At 44.8% G+C, this 13404-nt stretch overlaps 1 protein-coding gene across 2 annotated transcripts; it reads left to right on the top strand.

Annotated features, from left to right (window-relative positions):
* The first annotated feature begins 8516 nt into the window (after positions 1-8516).
* LOC136537791 (probable CoA ligase CCL12) lies at positions 8517-13188 on the top strand. Of its 2 annotated transcripts, XM_066529758.1 has the most exons (14): positions 8517-8927; positions 9192-9321; positions 9453-9712; positions 9813-10014; positions 10094-10134; positions 10404-10526; positions 10684-10757; positions 10853-11073; positions 11409-11503; positions 11580-11796; positions 11871-11996; positions 12283-12381; positions 12475-12684; positions 12780-13188. In XM_066529758.1, the coding sequence occupies exons 1-14, from the start codon at positions 8653-8655 to the stop codon at positions 12891-12893; spliced, it is 2187 nt and encodes a 728-aa protein (XP_066385855.1). In that variant the 5' UTR covers positions 8517-8652; the 3' UTR covers positions 12894-13188. The 2 variants fall into 2 exon arrangements, with proteins under 2 accessions (XP_066385855.1, XP_066385856.1); XM_066529759.1 differs by lacking the exon at positions 11871-11996.
* The last annotated feature ends 216 nt before the right edge of the window (positions 13189-13404 follow it).

Consider the following 13404-nt stretch of genomic DNA (forward strand, 5'->3'; position numbering starts at 1 on the left):
CTACTTGTGCTCATGCTCGGCTCGCCGATGGTCTTGCTCTATCACGTCACGCATGGAACGGAGCTGCACTGTGTGCTGTGCTCAGAACAGATCGGCCGACGCATCAAAGTCCGGCAGTTAACTGACGCAATGCGACTATACGTCCTTGCAAACCATGTAAATTTGATTGTATGCGTGCTTGTAAACCATGTAAATTTGATTGTATTGTTCTTTTTCTTTCTTGTACAAAAAGAATGATGAAATTATATATAGAACAGGTACAGCAGCGAAATTGATCGTCCTGACTCCTGAGTTTGCCGAGCAAGCGTTGCACCACAGGTTAATTTCTATACTTAATTTTAGGGGTCTAGTGCCAAAACTTCACATCACATGTTTTTAGGTTTCTCTTTGAAAACATTGTCGTTTGGTATTGGAGCCTCACAATCACTGCGTTTTACAATGAAACCTAATTAGAGATATAAATGTCAATATTACTTTTCATAAAAACAAGTTAAACTTAAAGATATGGATATTATTTTTCTAAAGTCTGAGTGTACACTTACCCTTTTGGATGAACACGTATGCACAAACTAACGCTATGAACATCTCAAAAAGAGCTAGAGTGCTGGACGCCTCACTCGATGCAAGCACTTATATCAAGTCGAGAATTTAAATTCAAGTGGATATCCTAATAAACAAGCTACACCCGGTTAGCTAAAAAACATTGACTTAACAAACGCATTGTGTTAAATTCTGGGAATAAAAAGACTTATTCTGCACTAGAGGTTCCAAGGAATAATCATTACACATGTTATGCATACTCATTATTAGAAAAACATGACTGATAAAAAGAAAATCAATAAAGTTATCGGACCAATTTTAATTGCCAAATCTTAAAGCCACCATCGATTAGTCCCCTTCCTCAGGAAGACAGAAGGGGATACGGAGAATTTTAACTTTGTATGGAATTTAATCTAGAACCCTCTTCAATTTCCTTCTAGTTCCTGTCAAACCGAACCAAGTCATAATTTTCAAAATAAAAAAGTCATAGGTAAAGTTGCAAGATATATCACTTGCATTGGAGTTTTTAAGCTTTCACCTAAAATTACTTCACTCCTCAGCAATAAAAAATGATGCGTCTACACAACACTTGCGTGTTTTAGGTTCTTTTCAACACTCGATTTTTTTCTCTGTACCTTCTTCCTCCTCTCGCTGTGCCACCGCCGCCCACTACCACAGCACCCCCACCGCGGGCGATGGAGGTGACAGCACAGGCGTGCGGAAAAAGGAGCGGGGTGAGTGGACAGCGGCTGCGGGCGCGGCTTTTGCATGCAGTCTGTTGTGCACTTTGCGGGTTGCATGGGTGTGGAATAAATGTAGCTAACTCTTGGGTAGCTGTTGATTTCCTTCTTGTCTTTATTCTTCGATGGTTTCTGTCTTCTCAAAATATCCCTAGTGGTGATCTTTCTAAAAGTCTACTCTATACAGAATGGGATGAGAGGGAAGAGAACAACATGAGGAAAAAATCTATTCCTAATAAAGAGTTAGGGATCTCACAGTAGTTGTTGAAATAGATCGAAATGATGGCACAGACAGGTCAGCCGCAATTAATGGACTAACCTCAAATAAGTGATGAGTAATACCTCCTTGATCACTTGGGCGGATCTTGTTAGTTGCGATGTCGAGACCAGCATATATTTGCATCTTGTCAGCATTCATCACTTCACCACCAATCGCCTTGGATATGCCAATTGATAACTTTGTCTTGCCTGTGCCAGTGGCACCCATGATTACCACCGGTTTAATCGACATCTAGAAGATATAGTTCGATCTTGTGAAGGTGAGGGATGTTGCACTGGAATGGTGAAGGGGAAAGTGCTTATGGCCCTGTAAACATTAGGTCTACCAGCCCGCGGTGTAGGAAAAGTCGATTGTGTGGTAGAGCGGAGGAGGGAGGTTTAGCATTAGGAGCACTGTTAAGTTTAGCGCTGCCAAACTAGGCATGGTATATACATGCATACATCATCAAATCTACTTAATGCTGCCAACTACATGCTTCGCATGCGAACATAGCATACACACATGTAATAGCATAATAGGATAACAAATAAATGGTATATGGACATTTACAAGGCCGCCATCAACATGTTGTCACCTCATTGTTGCCCAGGCCACTAAAGGCGCGACCGTGGATACATACAAAGTCTACAATGTTTCAGCTAGCTGGTAGACTATTCTAATGCCTATGGCCTACTTTTCTGCAACATTGTGGATGCTCTTAGATTATGTTTTCGATGGTGTTTCAATTCCACGACTAAATAAACAGTAGCCTGCTCACAACATAAAAGTAGGCAACCACGGGACATATATAATGTGTCTGCTAGTTGTACTTCAATGGAACATTGGTATGGTTAAGATGGTCGAATTACAGACACATGAGCAAGAAATAAAACGGTTTTGATGACTTGGTCCTTCGTTGCCCGATGTCCGACAATGGCGCATGCGCCGACCCCACCACCATCGACGCCGCAGCGCACCAGCGCCCGGACGCCACTCACCGACTACGGCAACTCGCACGCCACCACGACAGTGGGTCCCACCTTCCCTCCCTCTCCCTTCTCCATGCATGGCAGCAGCACGAGCAGCACAACCGTATATGCGCAGCAAATAGAGCAAGGCAAGCACGCACGCAGACAACCACCACATTTACCACGCACGCACCAGCAGCACCTTGTTACCTTTAACCACGCTAACTAGCCGCCATCCATTTGCATGCACCATGCAAAGTTAGCACGCAGGCACAAGCAAAGGCCTCAGCAGCATGCACACGGTTCGTACTCGCATGCATGCCGACCATCACGCTATGAGCCACTGGTCATGCATGTCGAGCATCCACCCTTCCGCTACACGCCGCACCGCCCACCTGCAGCGTCGTCCCATCATCCTGTGCAACCATGGTGCCATAGCGACACCATTAATGGCGAGAAGCTAAGCACCGGTGGCACAGCTCCTCCCCGGCCGCAAGTAGCGAAGTATGAACCTAAAAAGAATGGAGGTGACCAAATTTGAACTAACTTTTTCAATGCCTTGGAAGCGTAAACCGTGTCTGTAAGATTTTGTATGGTCCTAACAAAGTAGAAGGCAATTTCTGAGGTTCACATCACGCTATCTCTGGCCGCATCTTTAAAACCACACCCTCTATCTCATTGATTAAATTTAAAATTGTCTGACATATTGAAAAGTGAGAATTATATTTATTTTAGGACGGAGAGAGTACTTAAGTATTAACACTCAAAATTGTCTGCGAATAAAGTTTTATAGTCCACTAAAAGCACGGTAAAGACCCACCAAAAAAGAACGGTAAAGATGAAGCAATAAATGGTGGTCCCCGGAGAATTTATATGAGGAGTGCAATAGATTGAACATGCAAAGTATATAAAACAAGATGGCGAGTGCCTCCCTAAGCTATCTAGAAATTCACTCAGTAAATTGAAAAGCACTGGACATCTTCACCTACGTAGGGTGGGTCGAAAGCAGGTGGACACATTTAGTGCCTCCCCTCCATGCTACCATCACATAAAAACAAGTTGGGCAGGTGGACATATTTAATGCATCTCCTCCTTACCATCAGATAAAAACAATTCACTGACCATATAGGAACATTTATACTTACACATGCATCCATGCATCTAAGAGATGGCTTGGGTTGTGTGCACGTTGCTCCTGAGCTGGTCGGTGGTTGGGGTTGGTCGCCGTTAATACGGCTCCCTAGCCAGTGTAGGTTCAACTTCCCAGCCATGCAGCGTCCTATCATCCCTTAGCACCTCCGTGTCCACCTCACCATGGCAAACATCAGGGCGATCGCTGTGGACTACGGCCGAAGATCTGTTGCCTTCCTTGCACCGCTCATGTGCCCTATACTACCAGCAGCACCATCGGCATAAATGAGGAAATAAAACTCCAGAACCTATTTCTAAACTAAAACTTGACAACAAATTCTTTTAAAAAAAGTTAGGACGTTGCATGCGAAGTTATATAAGTAGCTCTATTATTATGGTTATGTATCCAGGATAGATGGCACTCTACTGACTTAGGTAGGCTTAATCAAGTTCTCTGTAGGTACACTGACTCCGAGCATAGTCCGATAGTATCAACTAGCTACAGGGAGAGATCGGTGTGCCAAAAATCGAAGAACGGTTGCCCTATATGTTGGCAACAGTAGAAGGACATATAGGGCGTGCATTCATGCATATCCTATTTGTGCATTGTAGTGCCTGTATTGCTTGCAGATACGCCATCCATAGGTGTCACGCGTGTCGTATGGTGCACGGCTGACTCATTCCTGTTCTGGAGTTAATGCAAAACTATGGCTTTGTGCTTTTGTGTCGCCTGTGGTTCACGCCTGCTGTGACCCGCGTCTCCTCGTACTCTTTTCTAGGCTCTTGTCGGAACCTTGTCTTGTAGCCGTATTAGCCATTAATGGCCTCAGACATCGCTCGCCTTAAACGCGTGAAAAATTCGATTGATTTATTTATAGTGATCTCGTGCTGGAACCTTGGTGGACCACACCAGGGCCACTGACCACTCTGCCTTTATAAGCAGGGTCTAGCTTAGCTGTTGGTACCACCACCCGGTGCACTTTAGCTCGCCTAGCTTTTCCTTTTGAGCCAGCTTTTCGCTCAGTCCTTCCTTACAACCACCGCCATTGATGGCAGGATCCTGGGTTAGTAGTTACTGCCTGAATACTGAGGGTTTTCCCAAGATCCTATATGCCACCCTGCAAAAACTCGGAGTCAAAGATCGTCCTGAGTATGAGGGCCATGAGTATGAAAAGCATGGCACTGAGCGGTGTGAAGTTATCGTCTATATTGGGAAGAGTGAAGAGTTCCCCGACATCACTGAAGCCTAGAATGTGACCGCAACCGGGTTTTGCTTTATCGACACCTACCAGGTTGTGGCCCGCAAAGCCTTGCGGTACCTTTGCCAGATCTATGAAGAGCCCATTGCCCATACCCCCATGAGGTTTTTCCACCTTTGACAAAGAATCGACGGGCATGGAGGGCTTGCATGGAGGCTTTGCAAGGGCAGGATGCGTAAGAAGATAGTCCTACCACGGTGCACTTGACCACGTACCTGCTTGCTCTGGATGAGTAGTAAGGCCGGCAAGCCTTAGAGCTGAGGAAGTGCCTTCAACGAGCCAAGGAAGTCGAGATCTTCTCCAGGATGCTCCAGGTGCAGCTTGTCAAAGCGCATGCTAGTGCGGCAGCCGCTGAGAGTCGGGAGACTGCCATGTCGAAAGCTTTGAAGGAGGCTGAAGATCGATATGCCCATCAGTTGGGAGAGGCCTACCTTGTCACCAAGGCCAAGTGAAGGACGTTGGCTACTGAACGGCAGGATCCCTTGATCGTGGAGGAGATCCTTGTCCACTCGCTAGAAAGAAGAAGAACTGGTGTTGCAGTACCGCCAGCACCTTCACCCTCGGAAGTGTCAGAAGTATAACCCTTGATTCCTCTCACTCAGTCATTGCCAAGAGAGGAGGCAAATCCATAGCCAGGGCGGTAGAAGAATTCGTCGAGCCTAGGAACGAAGATGCGTGGTCCAAAGTAGATTAGTTGCCTTGGGATGATGTACCCGTAGTTAGTAGTGTCTTTCGTCACTGTCCACTGGTATTGTAATCTTTCCGTTGTATTTCGTCCGTAGTTGTTGAGGTAGTCTGATCGTAGGAGAGGTTAACGACATGTAGAGAATGGGAGAGTAAGTGCATGTATGTTGTACCAACATAAGGACATTTGGAATATGCATTATATTTATTTTGTTGTGTTATTGTGTCCATCTATCTTAAGTCTTGTTAGACATGCTTAGGGTTTTCGAGGGCGATGTTAAGTGGGTTACAAGAGAAATTACCATTCGGATGTGAGCAGACCAGCCGTGATTGGATAACATAGGACACTGTATCGACTAATTGTGGATGTCCCAGCAGAACACTTGAATCTCTTTAAATCAAATCTGTTGTTGGATTTGAAGTCCTTATCCCTTGTTGCGAAATGAACCCTTGTTGTTTGAATCTTCCCTTGCAATACTCCTCTGATTCTGTGGTCTATGATCCCACCATCTTCATTGCGTGTAAGTTGGTAGTAGTTGTTTGGTTAATAGCTTATGGTGCCGCGACGAAACCAAGGGCCCCTATGGAACAACTATCACATGGTGACGCTGCTCGGCACGCGCTGGTATCGAGGTTGTTGCCCAAGTACCTTTACTAAGTTACACCGCCATACCACTTTTGATACAAAATATTCGGGTGTTTGAACAGAAAATCCACAATGGGTTGATAAAATAGTGTTCTCTCAAAGTATACAAGAGGAGGTGGTTTCGGAGAAAGCATGTATATTGCGATCTCACTTCATACAAAGGTTGACGCATATTGTGGACAAGGAAGGGAAGGAAAGAAGAACACCTAGAAAAAGTTAGTCTTAGGTAGTAGGGAGTGCTTAGAAAAGCCTGAGTGGATGTCAAGTCTCAAGCACTGTGCCCAACTCAACCACGCTACGCACTCTGGGTCGTTGTCACCGTGTGCCCCGCAGACGTCATCGGTGTCGGGCCCATTAGCACCCTGTCTTCGCGTGTTCGCGACATCGTGCCACACTCGTCGTCCTCGTGCACTATGCGTTTCTCCTTTTCTCGACCTCCGATCCGCTCTTGATCCTCGCCCCCGTCCTCGTACCAGACCCCCTCTCCCTTCTTTCTTCTTTTGGGGACACGACCGTCCGCACGCCTCCCTCGTCGAGCGAACCCTCTCTCCTCTCCTTTATTCTCCCCCTCTGCTCGCTTGCGTAGGGAGCGCGTCATGACCGACTTTATCCTCACAGCGTGAACCGACAGTTTATCCCATCCTTGTCGTCTCCACTTTCGGTGCGTTGCGCCCCATCTCTGTTCGCCACTATAAGATGCCCTTGGTCCTTGCTCTTCTTCTTTATCTCCATCTCTCTCGAATCCGAAGCAGAGCTATGAGATCCAATCGTCATTGTGGAACTAGGTTCGTCTGACAGAGGCGATAGTGTAATCTGAGAAGAAGGGATCTGGTTTTCGAAGAAGTTCATGTCTACCGTTGGTTAGTTTGGTCTTAGGGTTCACGATGTTTGACTTCTTAGTCTTCTGTTTCTGGATCTGTTGGTTATACACCATGTTTTGGATAATCATTATCTTGTTGTTTCTCCATTGCCCTCGTCTATCCCGATTTTTGGAGTAAGCCTTGGTTGTACTAGGTTGCTCTTAACCATGTAACTTTAAATTCTGGTGTAATTTAATGTTCGACGTCGTGTAATCTTTTGTGTAATTATAGATTTATGAAATGTGTTGTAGTTTCGCCTAAGGAGAGTGGATCCTAATTCACTTTTTTGTAAACCATCGCGTTAGGAGACGTACTTGTGTGGTAGTTTTTGCTCTTTCCACCTATAATGTAATCCTAGCCAATGTTGTGCTTTGAATCTAAGTGTGTTAGTTGCTTGAGTCCAACTCTATCAAATACTTCTTTCCACTAACATATTATTGATTTGCTGGCCTACAATAAGCATCATGTAATGACAACCAACCTCTATGTTCGTTTAGAACATTGTAATGAAAAAAGTCATGTTACATTTTATTCCCATATTTTCTCATTTAATGTACCAAATAAACCAATCTTTCGTAGCAATACGATGAGAAAACATATTAGACATATAAATTATATTTCCCAAAAAAAAAAATTATACCAAGCACATCACCGCAGCGAAACGTGGCTGCGATGGCTAGATAAACTATAATCTACGTTGTTTGGATTATCTAAAGTTTTTTTTTCTAGCCGTTACCAACTTATATTTTATGCATCCAGTGGCGCCATAGTCACATCAGCACGCGAGCTCTACCAAACGGCAAACGGCAAACGGCACTCGGCCGCACGTGCTGGCGCCGGAGGTCATATCCCAGACCACACCTCCTACCTAATGCAGGTGCACTGTAGCGCGTTGGTGTCGCCGAAAATGCAGGTGCACTGTAGCGCAGCGTAGCATTTCGTTTGTATTTAGTAATAATTATTCAAACATTGACTAATTAGGCTCAAAACGTTCGTCTCGTAAAGTATAATCAAACTGTGCAATTAGTTTTTAATTTCGTCTACATTTAGTACTTCATGCATGTATCGCAAATTTGATGTAACGGAAAATATTCTTTTTACATGGTGTGAAATTGGGGAAGACGCGTTTGGCAGGGCTCCGGTCGGCTCCGGCTCCGACCACTGTAGCAGGGTGTCGGCCGCTGGGCGGTTGACAGGATGCAGGAGCCGGAGCCGCGGAGCCACGAAAACGAGCTTCTCCGGCTCCGGCTGTCGACGTGAGCGTCTGTGAGAGAGGAAAAGGAGGGGAGAGAAAAGCTGGTCCGATGAACAATGTCGGGTGTCGGCCGCCCAGCGGCCGACAGGCAGGAGCCGAAGCCGCCGGAGCCCAGCCAAACGCGTCCTTAACGTGGCCCTACTCGATCGAAAAGAACCCCACCTGCCGCGAGCCCGCGACTGCTCAGCTTCCGCACGGCAGGCACGCACAGAAACGGTCAAACGGACACTGCAGGCGGCAGGCCGGCCGAAGAGCTCGAGCGAGCGAGCAAGTGAAAGGCGATCGCTAGCCGCGAGCGCGGGCGGCCATCATGGCGGCGAGCGCGAGGGGGAGCGTGTGGGAGATCCAGCCGGGCGACGTGGAGGCCGCGGGGCTCGCCGCAGCCGGCGCGGTCGCGTTCCTCGCCGCGCTCCGCTCCGCCGCGGGCTCGGGAGCCACGCGGGACGCCGTGTGGGCGGCGGTGGCCGCGGCGGGGGTGCTGCGGCCGGACCACCCGCATGCGCTCCACCAGCTCGTCTACTACTCCGCCTACGCCGGGTGGGACCGCGACGCCCGGGGCCCGCCGCCGTACTGGTTCCCGTCGCCGTAAGTCGATCGCCGGTCGCGCTCCTAGTGATTTTGGGACGTGAACAAGGCAGCTTGATTTCTAGTAGCTTAGCTTGCACCCATCTGTTTGCCAAGTTTGCTCAGCTTGACTATTGTGTGATGTGAATATGACATGCAGCATTGCAAATCTCAAGCAGTACCAACCAGCAGTAAAGCAGCTAGCTAGGCTGTCGATGCTTTTGCTGTATCTAATATCGAGTATGCTGTATGTAATTAGTGGCATAAGTGTTTCGATTCTCGCAGAATTGACTGTAAGCAAACAAACCTGGGGAGATTGATGGAAGCAAATGGACCAAAGCTGTTAGGATCATCATACAAGGACCCTATATCAAGTCTTAGCCACTTTTACAGGTTTTCCGTAGAGAACCAAGAGGTCAGTTACTCTAAATCACTCAAATATGTACAAGTAAAACGCCAAAAAAGAACACTTCAGAATTTCTGTCTTTTTTCACGATTTGTCATCATAAAGTGTGATCCTACTTTCCTATGTGATTCCCTTTTTAGGCCTACTGGTCAATGGTGCTAAAGCAACTCGCAGTCAATTTTAAACAAGAACCAAGATCAATTCTAAGTACATCAGATAGATCAAAGAAAGGGGGGACATGGTTTCAAGGTGCAGTGCTCAACATTGCTGAATGTTGTCTGCTGCCTTGTCCTTCCCTGAAGAGGACAGATGACAGTACAGCTATCATCTGGAGGGATGAAGGCCTTGATGATTATCCAGTGAACCATATGTCACTGAAGGAGCTTCGCACTCAAGTGATGTGTGTTTGTCATTTCCAAACAAAGAGTTGAAGTGTATCTTTTTCTTTCTGTAAATTATTATTCATGGTGGCTTTCTATGTTGCTATGCCCTTTTATCAGAACTGTTGCACATGCCTTAGATGCCATGTTTGAGAAGGGCGACCGGATTGCAATAGACATGCCTATGACATACAATGCAGTCATCATATATTTGGCGATCATCCTTGGTGGCTTTGTTGTTGTATCTATAGCAGATAGTTTTGCGCCTCAGGAGATTGGTAGTCGTATGGGTGTCTCAAAAGCAAAAGCAATTTTTACCCAGGTGAGAGATTAAGGAAGCCTTTCATGGTACATCTGTTTAGTGCTATCTGTGGGCTCATTCTGAATTACACAAACTTCAGGATTTCATTGTTAGAGGAGGGAAGAAAGTTCCACTTTACAGGTATGACTGATCAGTTAGTTCAAATTCACGCTCTGGTAAAATTAATCTTTTCATTTAAAAAAAATGAGAGTTTGTTATTTATTGTACAGTTTTGTACCTAATATGTATTTTTTACAGTTTGCGGTTAAATAAGATCTAGTCCTATGAAACCATCTGCTTAGATTAGTTGGACAGCTTTATATATACCTTATCTTTAACTGAACTAAAATACTTGTACATACTAACCATCACCACACATCTGAGCAGTTCATAATAATTCTATTCTTCAGCCGTGTCGTACAAGGGACTTCATCTAAAGCTGTTGTGATTCCTGCGATTGGAGACTCTCTTGGAATTATGCTAAGGAATGGTGATATGTCCTGGAAAGATTTTCTTTCTCGTGCTGCTGGAAGGTAGGTGCTCAAGTTTTGTCTCTTTGTCGCACATGAATAGATGGAAATTTGAGCTTTGGTGATTCTGAAATTCTTCTTTCATAAAATTGAGCACACCTTCATTGCAAAAGAAAGGCAATTTCTTCATATAAGGTACATATATCTATTGGATTTGCAGGTCATCTTCTTATTCTCCAGTTTATCAATCTGTGGATGCACTAACTAATATACTATTTTCTTCAGGAACAACTGGTATGTCCTAGAACCCTCTTCCTTTTCCCATTTCCGCTTGCCCTATATTTGAGGTTCACATTTGTTAATTTCTGTTCCATTTTTTTCTTGTGAAGGGGAGCCAAAAGCAATACCGTGGACACAACTTTCTCCCATAAGATGTGCATCTGATACCTGGGCGCATTTGGATGTTCGTCCATGTGACATAGGTTGCTGGCCGACTAATCTGGGCTGGGTTATGGGACCAATAATCATATACTCATGCTTTCTAACTGGGGCAACTTTGGCTTTATATCATGGATCTCCACTTGGACGCGATTTCTGCAAATTTGTACAGGTGTGTTTGGCATAACGTGCACCATCATCTGCTTTTCAGCTGCCAAAAGGATCCACCCTTGCCACTTGCATATATTGTAGTTCTGTAAGTTTTGAGCTTCAGTATGTTATGTTCCATTAGTCACCTTGCACATAGCATGGACACATCTTACTTCACATTTGTCTGTTGATAGCTCTAGCATACCTCTGCTGAATAACTACCCAACCTCAAACCTTGACACACTATTATAATCTTCAAAGAAAACACTTGACATGCTTGAAAAAACATTTTTCTTCAGTGTTATATGATGAAGTCCTTTTATGCTGAGCAATGCATTCCTCCAAAATACTTTACAGGATGCTGGTGTGACTGTATTAGGAAGTGTGCCTAGCTTGGTGAAGTCATGGAAAGCTGGGAACTGTGCTGAAGGGCTTGACTGGACCAAAATCAGGTGAGTGGCACCTATCAGAATGTATCCATCTTCATCACAACCTGGTAGAAGGACATCTACAGTATTATTCTTGCAGAGTACTGGGCACAACAGGGGAGGCTTCTGATATTGATGACAATCTGTGGCTAACTTCGCGTGCCTCATACAAGCCCATTGTTGAGTGCTGTGGGGGCACAGAGTTGGCATCCTCGTACATTCAAGGGAGTCTTTTGCGACCACAGGTCTTTGGAGCTTTTAGTGGCGCATCAATGTCCACTGGGTTTGTCATACTTGATGAACAGGGAACTCCGTATGTAAGTATTGTCCCTTAAAATTTCCATTTTGTTTAATGCATTCGAGGCATAACCAGCTAAGTTTGCTATGATAGCCTGATGATGTACCTTGCACTGGAGAAGTGGGGCTCTTCCCTTTGTATTTTGGTGCTAGTGATCGGCTTCTCAATGCTGATCATGACAAGGTTTACTTTGATGGAATGCCCATTTATAAAGGAAGGGTATGGACTTGCATATCTTCTCGTTTGTATATTTATTTAGTAAGTAAATGTTTCCTATTTGATTTTATTACATAAACTGTGTGGATATGTCACTGCTTGGCTATCTAGTATATGCTTTAGTCTGTCATGAATTTTCTTTCACAGAACATATACAATATCTGCATTGTTCGCCTGTATAATTGTTTGCTGTACAAAATTGGAGTACTGAATGCAGTGACATTCTATTAGAAGGTATAAGTTATAAAACAAACTGGTGAGTAATCTTTACTTTCCAATTGTGTTATAGCAACTCAGACGACATGGAGATGTAATCCAGAGGACAGTAGGTGGGTACTATATTGTACAGGGAAGGGCGGATGACACCATGAACCTTGGAGGAATTAAGGTTGAATGCCCCTCTTTTCAAAGTGTTTAATCATTTGCTATCATCCTTGTGTTACATGAAGGAAACCATAACTTTTATCACCTGCATATGCAGACCAGTTCAGTTGAGATAGAACGGGTATGCAACAGAGCTGACGAGTGTCTGCTAGAAACAGCAGCAGTTAGCATCAAACCTTCTGGTGGGGGGCCAGAACATCTAGCTATCTTAGCAGTGCTAAAAGATAGATCGGCCCAGTATGACGTGAATCTTCTCAAGAGGAAGTTTCAGACAGCCATTCAGAAGAACCTCAATCCTCTCTTCAAGGTATAATAAGACCTTCCCCTTTCTGCCATTGAGGTCGAATGATCTGATAAACATGTGTACACTAAAATCACTGGAATCGTCAATTGATCTTACAGGTGAGCTATGTCAAAGTCGTTCCTGAGTTCCCAAGAACAGCTTCGAACAAGCTGCTGAGAAGGGTTCTGAGGGATCAACTAGCGCAGGAACTCTCAAATCGCAGCAAGCTATGACCTTTGAGATTGTTCTGCCTTCTTTCAACGGAGGACTTCTCATGTGTCGCAATAATCCACTGGAATCGTTCATTGTTGATATGTTGTGTTGTATTATATTCTCAAAGCATATCAAGATGATACTACGAAATTTTCCCCATTTTTATAAAACTTCAAGCCTTATAGGCTCGTTTTCCTTTTGAAAAGGGAACCATAGTCCAGAGAACGTTTGTAAAGGGCAATACATTTTATTTGATCATTTGAAAGACAAAAATTCAAAGAACCCAGATGTTGCACTGGGGTTGTGTGTGTCAAATGATAGCGTTGATGGATAAACCGGGTGCATGCATGATAATTTACTGCAATTTTTTTCTTGAGAGGCAAGTGAAAGTCAGTGCCTCGTCGTATCATACTGTTTGAACATCTATCACTAGATAGCCTCGTTTGTGACTTCTGAGAGGAGTGGTTGGATTTGGAATGCAGAGCTGTTGCGAGCTCTTCTTCTCTAAACAAATGTTTATCAGAACACGCA

The sequence above is a fragment of the Miscanthus floridulus genome, chromosome 2, assembly GCF_019320115.1.
Source record: "Miscanthus floridulus cultivar M001 chromosome 2, ASM1932011v1, whole genome shotgun sequence".
NCBI lineage: Eukaryota > Viridiplantae > Streptophyta > Magnoliopsida > Poales > Poaceae > Miscanthus > Miscanthus floridulus.

Bases quoted from the DNA above. Each gene is read 5' to 3' on its own strand.
- LOC136537791 (XM_066529758.1), top strand. From the start codon at position 8,653: ATGGCGGCGAGCGCGAGGGGGAGCGTGTGGGAGATCCAGCCGGGCGAC. The intron at 9,322-9,452 runs GTCAGTTACTCT...TTCCCTTTTTAG, and splicing joins TTTCCGTAGAGAACCAAGAG to GCCTACTGGTCAATGGTGCT. The intron at 10,527-10,683 runs GTAGGTGCTCAA...TTGGATTTGCAG, and splicing joins CTTTCTCGTGCTGCTGGAAG to GTCATCTTCTTATTCTCCAG.